The sequence below is a fragment of the Lactuca sativa genome, chromosome 4 (genome assembly GCF_002870075.4).
Source record: "Lactuca sativa cultivar Salinas chromosome 4, Lsat_Salinas_v11, whole genome shotgun sequence".
In the NCBI taxonomy this organism is placed as follows: Eukaryota; Viridiplantae; Streptophyta; class Magnoliopsida; order Asterales; family Asteraceae; genus Lactuca; species Lactuca sativa.
The window spans coordinates 36,621,696-36,632,517 of record NC_056626.2 but is presented as its reverse complement, the minus strand read 5'-3'; the positions used below and the strand labels follow the sequence as shown (position 1 = coordinate 36,632,517).

General features: G+C 35.9%; 1 protein-coding gene across 1 annotated transcript; it reads right to left on the bottom strand.

The window, feature by feature from the left end:
• Window positions 1-8,220: 8,220 nt before the first annotated feature.
• LOC111908975 (cell wall protein DAN4-like) lies at window positions 8,221-9,657 on the bottom strand. Its single transcript, XM_023904769.1, has one exon. The coding sequence runs from the start codon at window positions 9,655-9,657 to the stop codon at window positions 8,221-8,223; it is 1,437 nt and encodes a 478-aa protein (XP_023760537.1).
• Between the last annotated feature and the right edge of the window lie 1,165 nt (window positions 9,658-10,822).

Genomic DNA, 10,822 nt, shown 5'->3' with positions numbered 1-10,822 from the left:
CGGTTTAGGTTTAATGTGGAACCGATATAGGACACGTGTTTATTGCACCAAAACTGTAAAATACTCTATTTTTATTAATAATCTGACATACACAAGTACCATCAACAATAATAGAATAAGGTACAAGATTGAGAGTCCGCATTGACGGACTATAAAACAAATTGTGTTCCATTTTATACCATAAACTATAAGAAATATATAACTTTTATTTTAATAATTTGAGAAAGGATAATATATTACACTGTACATCGTAATTAACTTGTATACTATTTATCAAAACTGTAATGTACTCTAGCTGTTGTATGGCTATAGCAGCGTTCATGGGTTAACGGGGATAATCTTTATCAATAATCACAGGTTTAGCCAATATAACCTAGTCCAAACCCATCCTACCATCGTAATTAACTTGTATCTTATGCAATAGAAGTTGTACTTTAATCCTCCACCCATCGAATTTTTTGTTTATTAATTTTTTAAAACAGTTATGGGATTGAGGTAATTAAAAAAAAATCCGGGTTTTCTGGTTCTAAACCTATTTTATCCGGTTTCACCTTACCCACTTTTCTATTTTCGGGTTTTTCGGTTCTAGACCCACTTTACCCGTACCGTACCCGGAACCGGTTCCTATAATCCGGTCCGGTTTCCGGTTCTAAGAAATCTCGTTAAACGGTTCCGGGTCCGGGTCCATCCGGTTCGGATTTGGACCCACTTTCATCCCTAATTAAATGTGACCTTACAATAACCAAAATTTGACTTCTATGTAGCTTACCTTCTCTTTGAAAATCAAAAAACAGTAGGTATATTTTGTGTTTCGGATCTGAAAGAAGCATGAACTCCTAATAGAATGTTTTTGGATTATCCCTAATCATATTTCGTGATAGCTCATGCAATAGGATCGAAATCATAATTATGAAAGATGTATATATAAAACATGATTCTTGAATCACCCAAATTTTAATTGATGTTCTTAAACCCAAAATCTAACATTTTAGATGTGACAAAGTATACTTGGAAGAAGTCTTTAACCAAACACATTATATAATTGCTACAAGATGATAAATAAAGTCTTATCCATATACTCCCTCCGTTCCAAAATTATAGTCCATCTTTCTTTTTTGGTTTGTCCCAAAATAATAGTCTACTTCTAAAAATAAATAACATTTTTACCAAAATACCCTTCATTATTACTTAACCAACTAAGCATTTAATGGAACATTAAATGCAAAATAAGAACAAAACGGTCATTTTATTATATAAAGTTAATGATAATTAATAATTCTCTTAATCTGTATGTTTTTGTAAATGGACAATAATATTGGGACGTAGGGAATATATCCCAAGAATGCTTATAACAATTGACGATACTCAAATGTTGCTAGTAAATATTGCTCACAACTATCTATATATGTTGGTCATCTTTCCCACGCAATACACCCCTCATAATAGCAATGCATATAATTAATCACAACAATCTATATAAGTATCTTACTTCTCAATCTCATATATTTAAACAAGTCTACGTATCTAGTACATTGTTCCAATTAATAAAGAGTGGCAATGTTTAACACAACACTCAACCTTGTCTCTTAATAAAGTAGTCATTTAAGGTAATCTTCAACACCATGTCCAACTTAAGAGGACACGAAACAAGAATCCTACTTACTTACGGACCACGAATGAGTAGCCCTAAATCGTTGGCCAATGTTTTTATCCACAAGAATTATTAGTGGCTGGAAATGCTCTATATAATTTTGCTTGAAGGCGTAACAAGAATTAGCCAATTTTAAAACTTAAAGCACATACCAGTCATATGAAGGATAACATATTTGTTAAATAATCTGAAAAGTGTAGCTTGTGTAGTTAGTGTTGAGTCGTCAAGCCAATAAGACACCATGTTTGTCTTAACTTGTCCATTCTCTACCTAACTAATGGCTAACATGTAATCCCATTCAGCAATTTATATATTGAAAAGGTTGTTAAAAAGTGATAAATTCGAAACTTTATAAAAGCTGAAACAAACTTGGCTTAGATAAACTGGTAAGCCACGTGGTTCCTTGCTTGATTTATTAAATCATTGAATCATTCCACCTAACTTGAAAGGGAGGCATGCGTTTCATAGTATCGGTCTGGATACATGAAGTGATATGATTACGTAAGTTCGTACAATTGGTTGAAACTTATTTAGAATGAACATTGATCTAGTTGGAATTCCACATATGCTTGTGTAGGATCTTGGTAAATTGTCAGTATTGTGCCAAGGATGAGCCGCCACATTACTACCGTATGAATGTGTATGTATCTACCGGTGTTATGACAATTTCATTACCTTTTTTGTTTTTGTGTGTGTGGGTGGGGGGGGGGGGGGGGGGGGGGGGATGAGTGATCGTCTTGTGATGAAGAACTTTCGTTAAATAGTATACTAGTTTTTTACCTAGAAATGACAGTCATTTTCATTCAACCAACAAATGAACTTATTAATTAAACTTGTTAGGATCTGTCGGAAATTCAATCGAACAAAATCACTTATTATTAAGGTAGTGTTTGTTTTTTGTCTGCAGATCTGCGTGGCCTCTTCTGTCTGCGCCGAGCAGACCACGCGCAGACATTAGCCTTCGCAGACTGTTTGTTTTTTTGAAGACTGCAGACCTAAAAGTGTCTGCGCGCCCTCTTCTTGGCGCAGATATGGATCAGAGTCTTCTAATATTTTCAGACATCTTCTAGCCTAAGGTAGTGTTTGTTTTTTTTTAATATATATTTTTTGCAACTTTATTAATGATAAACAATTTAAAAAAAAATTACAAAACTTAAAAAAAAAAAAAACGTTCGACGGTACATACATGATATTTTTGAGAAATGTATAAATAAAAATTTATTACAATAATAGTCGTTAAAGTTGTTTATATAAATATGAAAAAAAAAATCATAATATATTCTTATATTTTTTTGCCACATTTTGTAAAACATTATTTAATACAATATCGTCAATTTCTCGAGAAAATATTTATGGTATGTTTTTAATGGATTTAATTGAAAAAATCGAAGTTTATTTCCATCCATTTATGTATCAAATTCTTTGATAATAATTATAATGTTTAGTTATAACTTTGCAACCAAAGTTGTTGGTTTTTATCAAATATATATGTTAATTTATATCATTTTATTTTTATTTTTATACAATAATACATAAAAGTTGATATAGATTCGTTAATTATTTATAACAAAGTCATAAAAATATTAAAAAAATCACTTTGAAGTTTAAAAAAATCAGTTTATTTAGATTTCAATTTATTTTAGTTGCCCGTAGATGTTAAAAAAACAAACAGTCTGCTTTTTTCAGACTGCAGACGTTTGGTCCACCTCTTCTACTGCAGAGGTCTACAGATGTGGTCCGCAGACTGCAGACATTTTGCTTCAGAAAAAAACAAACAGCACCTAAGATGTCAATTGGAGGAAAATTAGCCATCGTATTATTTATAGCAACCTTAAGTTTTTGGACAAGAACAGATGAAATGAAGAAATGAATTCTCGTTATTGATTAACATCTTACAAGTGAGAATATATACAAGCAACTGAAGGGTGCCCTCCCTCTTTGAGGTCGAGGGTTCAAGTCCCGTGGTGGACATAGATGTAATTAAGTGTTAGTTGAGGAGTAGATTATAATACTTGTATTTGCCGGTTGAAAAAAAAAACTGACTTGCTAACATAGACATAACTATCATGGAGAAATGCTAACTTGAACTTAACTGTTTGTAACAATAAATAACAACTAAGTATAGAAAAGACGATACTGTCCTTATGCTCCAAAAATCCCCCCCCCCCCCCCCCCCCCCCCCCCCCGATGGACTCTTGAAAATACTTTCGAGAGCCCTCTTGGATGTAATAGGATGCATCTTTGAGTAAGGTAGTGGTTTAGTGAATACGTATGCACACTGATTTGTAGTATGTATAGACATAAGCTTAATTGTTTTGTCCAAAATTTTATCTCTCACAAAATGGCAATCAAACTCGATATGCTTAGTACATCATGAAAAATAGGATTGTTGGCCAACATGATTAAAGATTTGTTGTCACAAAACACTAAAGTAGGAGTAGTAGAATGAATGTCAAAGTCTTGCAACAAATATCTCAACCAATAAGATTTATGCAGTAACAAATCCCAATGCATGATATTCTGCTTATGTGGAACTTCTTGAAATGGTATTTTGTTTCTTGGATTTCCATGAAATCAAAGAATCACCAAGGAACACACAAAATCCAGTAACTGATCTCCTTGTGTCTAAACATCCTGCCCATTCAGAATCACTAAACGCTCATAGTGTTAATGATGATTTGGCAGATAAAAAAACGTTAACCTAGATTGTGATTTTAAAAATCTTAAAAGATGTTAGAGCTACTTGATAACGATGAGTTCTAGGAAAATACATTCCTTGGCTCAACCGATGAACAACATATGTTATATCTGGTCGTGTAATGGTTAGATATAACAATCTGCCAATTAACCATCTAAAATGTGATGGATCATGAAGTTGCTCTCCTTCAAAATTTGAGTATTTATGTCATCGGTCCATGGGATAAGAGGTAGGCTTTGCTTCTAACATTCTCGTATCTTGTAACAAATCAAGTACATATTATTTATGTGAAATAACAATCCCATCTGATGATCTTGCAATTTCAAGACCCAAAAATTGTTTTAATTTTCCAAGATCTTTCAATCGAAATTTAGCACTTAAACATCATTTGATAGCGTCAATTTCCTCCATTGAATCACCATTCAAAACAATATCATCAATATAGACTAATAAAGTGACTAAATTACCAGTCTACCCTTTTGTGATTAAGGAAAAATCTTCTAAAAAGTACGAATGATGAAAACTTGGCATACCATTGTCTTGATGCTTGTCGAAGTCCATATAATGACTTTTATAATTTTCACACCAATGGAGTTTTGAAATTAGAACCTTTAGATGAGTAGTAACCCTGTGGCAATTGCATATACACTTCTTCTTATAAATCGCCATTGAGAAAAGCATTATTTACATCCAATTGGATTAGAGGGATATATTTTTGAGCAACAATAGTTAATAAGATTTTAGCTATTACTAATTTAGCTATAGGAGAGTATTTATCTAGAAAATCCACTCCTTCCTGTTGATTGAAGCCTTTAGCAACTAGTCTTGTTTTACACCTTTCTATAGATTCATCAACCTTCTTTTTTATCTTGAGCACCCATTTATAGCCAAGAGGTTTTCTATCCTTTGGTAAATAAACTATTTTCCATGTATCATTCAATTCCAGAGCTTGTATTTCATCATACATATCTTGTTTCCAATTTGAAAATTGATTTGTCTCTTTGTAAGAAGATGGTTCATTTTGAATGGAAAAAGCACATGTATATGCTTTGTGACTAGAAGACAATTGGGAATAATAAAACACATCTGAAAGTGGATATTTAACATGAGATACTTGAGAATTAGATTTCAAGGATAATCTCTAAGATAAGTAGGAGGTGCTCTATTTCTCACAGGTCTGGAAGTTTATGGAACAGAATTCGACATTGAATCAATACTACCATTGGGATTGGAATCGTTTCTAGATGTAAAGGACAATGATTTTGGAATATCAACATCATGATGTATGGGATATGGAAGAACATGTTGTATAAAAGGATTCTCAAAGGATTGTTGAGAAGAATGTTGAAATGGAAAAATATCTTCATGAAAGAAAAAAATCTCTAGATACGAAAATTTGCTTTGTTTCTAAATCAATCAACTTGTAAGCCTTCATTCCATTTGGGTATCCAATGAAAATAGTGGCACATGCTCTTTGATCAAAATTGTGTCTTTTAGAAGGCAAAGTCGAAGAAAAATCCAAGTAACCAAAAGCTTTTAGATGAGAATACTTCGGTTGTCCCTTGTATAACTTCTAGTAAGGAGATACATTTCCAATAGATTTGGAAGGTGTTATATTGATAAGAAATGGAGCTGTGAGTATACATTCAGACCAATGGATAGATGGAATATAAGCTTGATAAAAGAAGGCTCTAGCAACATTTTATAAGTGTTATTGCTTTCTTTCAGCCACCAAATTTTGTTGAGGTCTCTCAACACAATAAAATTAATGCAATGTACCTTCCTTATTGAAGAAATCAATAAACTATAACTCTTTTGCATTATCAAATCTAAAACTTCTTTATCTTTAGACTAAATTGCCTATTAACCATGATAAAGAACTGAGGAATAACTATTTGTTCTTCAGATTTGTGTCTAATTAAATAGACCTATGTGTATCATGTGCAATCATAAACTATAGTGATGAAGTATCTATATCCTTGATGTGAATTAATATGATAAGGAACCCAAATATCATAATGTATGAAATCAAATGGTTTGTTGGATATATTGTTTTATGATACAAAAGGTAATCTCTTTTGTTTGGCTAAAGGACAAATAGTTGCATGATATGTGGTTGAATTCCCCTCTGCAGCTAGAAAACCCTCTTCAGCCTCATATATGTGTCAAAGAGGCCTTCAATTACCCCAGATGAAACATATGTTAAGACTAGAACTTTTATCACAAGGTAGAAAACAATCAAGAAGTTTGATCTTATTTTGTGATGGATGTCCTAATCGTTGATGCCACTTCTGGATTGAAATTGCATGAACCTGTGCCTCATTTTCTTGATTTTGTAACAGATATAGTACTTCTATAATTTCACCCTTGCCAATCACATTCTTGGTGAAGATTTGTTGTATGATAGCATGACTTACATCATTGACTGAGGCTAATTTTCCAGATAACATATCAATTAGTTGTTGGAATTTATCATTTGTAAAACCAGTAATAGCATGAAGACTTCGATTCCTATTGACTGCAAAATTACCTAAAGCCTGAATTGGATCAACATCAGCCTGCATTGAAGCAAAATTCACTTTTTTGTAATTTGAATTATTGCGACTACCAGGTGGAGATCCATGCAAATGATAACACTTGTCTTGAGTGTTTCCACTACGTTTACAATAAATACAAAATGGAGAAACTGATGAGAATAAATCTCAGATCGTTTAGATCTTTCACAGGTATATTGATGAAGAACAAACAAATCAAACACAATACGATTATTAACACAGGATGGAATCAATGTAAAGCTTATGATTCAAATATAGTCACGCCTCAGTAGAGCTCGATGAAGAACTTCCACTTTAGAGGCGAGCTAGGGTTTACAATACTTATCAGAAAATAATAAAAGCGTTACTTACTAATGATGCATGCATGCACCTTATATACTAAAACCCTAGAGTAAAATAATGCACGGTTGGACAGGCCCAAATCGGCTAACAAAACTGGGCTATGGACCGAGCCTATGACGCAACACTATAAGCCCTACAATCTCCCCCTTTGCGTCAAATGGAGCGAGAGATTATTTCTGTTGAGTAGGCTTCACTGTCTTCACAACTTTGAACAGCCGAGGAATGATAGCAAGAAGAGTCTGCCGAAATTGAATATACCATCTCAGCATGTCAGTAAACAACTTCTTTTCGGCTGCTGAGTTCTGATTACACTTCTGAACGATCTCTAATATATGCTCCAAGCAAGCAGTTGAGAACAGGTTCTTGTCAACAAGAGCGAACATGCATTTTTGACTTTCTCCCCTAAGAAACATCACAGTGTGATATTTTGTGTCAATTTTCCCCTTGATCAATGAGTTTATATCACCAGCCCTTCCCATTGGTTTGATCGTGGTTCTCTTGTGAATAGCTGAGGCAATTTCCTGATCCATCTTTGCTACTTCATGAATGTAGCAAACAAGCATTCGCTTGATATGGTGTATAATCGGCTGATACTCCTAAGGATTCGACAACAAAATGTTGTTGAGGAGTATCCAGTCGTGAGGTTTGAGGTTCGGCAGATCAGCCAGGGAGAAATTATGAACCGAGCCTTTAGAGCCTCGAGTCACTTTAAATTTGATGTTGATGAACTTCCCGGCTAAATAAGGCTTTAGTACCTTGACAGTAGTAATCTTCTGTGAACTCCAGGTCAAGTACTGTGGCTGAGCAAACTCCAAATAAAACTCTAACAGATCTCGATCCACCTTCGAGTCCAGATAAAACTCTAACAGGTCAAGTACTGTGGCTGAGCAAACTCCAGATAAAACTCTAACAGATCCCGATCCACCTTTGATGTTGATGTTTTCTGCAAGCTCTTTGTCAGAAAGTTTTGTTTTCTAAAAAGGCTTAGAGGGATTTTCACCCATAGTATCTTCAAAATCATCATCATCTGTATCATCTTCACCAAATTTCATCTTCCTCTTATCCCTTTTGCTGACCAAAGCTTCATTATCCTTCGGTTCAGCTATTGAATTCGGTTCGGGAGGAGGTTGAGTTTTTGCCTTTTCTACCCCTTGTTTCGGCTGGACATTAGTCACCGAAACACCCTCAATCTGACTAAGGATATCTAATGCGAGTCTGAGTTTGTCAGCCAAATGGTGTCTGATGGATATAGTCAAAATGGGATCATGTGCGTCAAGAAGATGAAGTAGAATGGAATGAACGTCACCTACGGAGCTTCGAATTACCTCCCTTTCAGACTTTAAATCATTAAGCTCGATTATTGCAGTGCGAAGCTTGAGGTTTTGCATTTTCAGCTGAGATGTATGCTTGTCTAACTCATCCATTATTCGAGTTTCTACAACCAACTCTGCTTCCAGTTGAGTCAGACGATCATTGACATCAGCGTGAAGGATGGCATTGGTAGCTTCAATGGCCTTACGAGCGGCTTCAATATTAGTCCTTTCAGCTTGAAGAGAACGCTGAAGATTATCAACCGAAGCATTCATAGCATGAGAGTTCTTTTGAGCAGCAGCTTGCAAAGAATCAAGGAATAGTTGAGCCTCAGAAATTAGTTTATCGACTTTTGCGGTCGCTTCTTTACATTCCTTCGTCGAAGCCTCAACAATAGACGAGGCCTTATGACATTGAGAAGTAGACGGTTCGATAGCCTTTTCTGCAGCAGAGAGAGAAGCATCATGCTCTTTAACAACCGAAGAGAACAGAGCTTTAAGAGAGGATTCAGAATAAGCACTAGTGGAGGAGGAGGAAAGCAGCTGATCAAGCTTTTCAGTAACAGCCTTGAGATGGCGCTTGATTACTGGAGCATCTTCGTCGTCATCACTTTGGACGAGGTAGGGACTGAAGTAAGTGGAATCAAACTCCAAGTCCTCACCTCCAAGAACTATGTTGGTTTTGGTAAATTGGGTAGGAGATAGTGGTTTGGTAGTTACAGGTGGTTCGGTAGTGGGTGCTGAAGAATGAGCCCCCGTATCAGATATGTATGTTCGAACTCCAGTAGTGGTGGTAGTAGTGGCTTCAGAAAAGATTGGAACAGAAATGGGAATAGTAGTGGATGGTTGAGATGTAGTGATGGGAAAAATAGGAGGGATAGAAACAGGTGGAGGAGAAGGGGCTTTGGACCGAACAGGTACCTCTGGTGTAGGCAAGCGAGGCGATGTATCACCACGCGCCGAACCCTCATCCTCTGAGCTTTCGCTGTCAGATTCACTTGGAAGAGGTGTGGGTTGAGTAGGTGGCACATATTCTGAGTCAGAATCACTGGAAGATTGAAGAATTAGTCGTCGAGCTGGTTTCTTGACTTTCTTTGGCATAGGTTAAGCTGGGGTTGCTTTTTCTGACTTTTGCTTCCTAGGTATTTGAACTTTGGAGACCTGGCCCCCTTTATCTCCCTTTTTCCCTTCATGCTTTTTGCCTTTCTTTGCAGGTTAGTCAGCTTCATCGATTGATGTAACCATGTCGGCAGTGAGTTCCCTTGGAGCAGAAGAGGGAAGCTTTTTGTATTCCTAAATAATCTTGCTTGAAGGAGGCACAAAAGCAGACATCGACTCAGGAATGGATCCAACAAAAACAAATTTTGAAGGATGAGTCACAATGATGTTGGTAGTGTGAAACGTAGCAATAGAAGAAATCATGGAGTCGGCCATGATAGGAACATGAAAGCGAACCATTATCCACTGAGTGATAACAGTCCAAAAGCAAGCACAAGAGATTTCGGTGTGGCGAGAAGAAGACGATAACTATGAATGAGTTGAAGCCATAAAACCATTCCATAATCTAGATTGAGACCGTGATACACACCATAAAGTATAGTCATGAAATAGTTGCTCGCACCGTCTCATCCAACACTACGTTCAGAAAGCCCTTTGAAGAGTAGAGTGAAGAGGCCATTCCATTGAGGAGGAAGGCATAACTTTTTAAACCTGGTCACAGTGGTTAGGGTTTCAGTATAACCCATGTTTTAGACATTGTGAAGAGCTGACTTGTGGCAATCGAATCAGTATTTGACCATGGAGTCTTCATATGCAATCCCTAGAAGAGAGAAAAAACGATTCTTGGAGATAAAAGCCTTTTGATTAAGAATATCGAAGAAAATTTTGCTTTCCCCTTTGTCATACGTTGCAGTGGAGTAGATCTGAGAGAGACAAGACATTGGAACAACTTCAGCAGTGGTTAGGGCTTTTGTGAGTGGGGAATACTTCAGACATTCCACCACTTGATACATGTACGTATCGTATAGGAAAGGTGATAGATCGATCAACAGGTTTTGATTAGGCTTGATTGCAAGAAGAGTGGAGCGTGCAGAAGTTTCTTGAATTGAGGATGAGTCTTCCATAAATGAAGCTTGTTGAGGAAGAAGATGAACAGTGAGAGAGATCACCCTTTTTCTTTGAGACGATTTGGAAGTGATAAAAGAGTAAAGAGGAGCGTGCCAAATCCTTTTATACGTATAAGTAGGAGAGAGAAATATCCGGATGA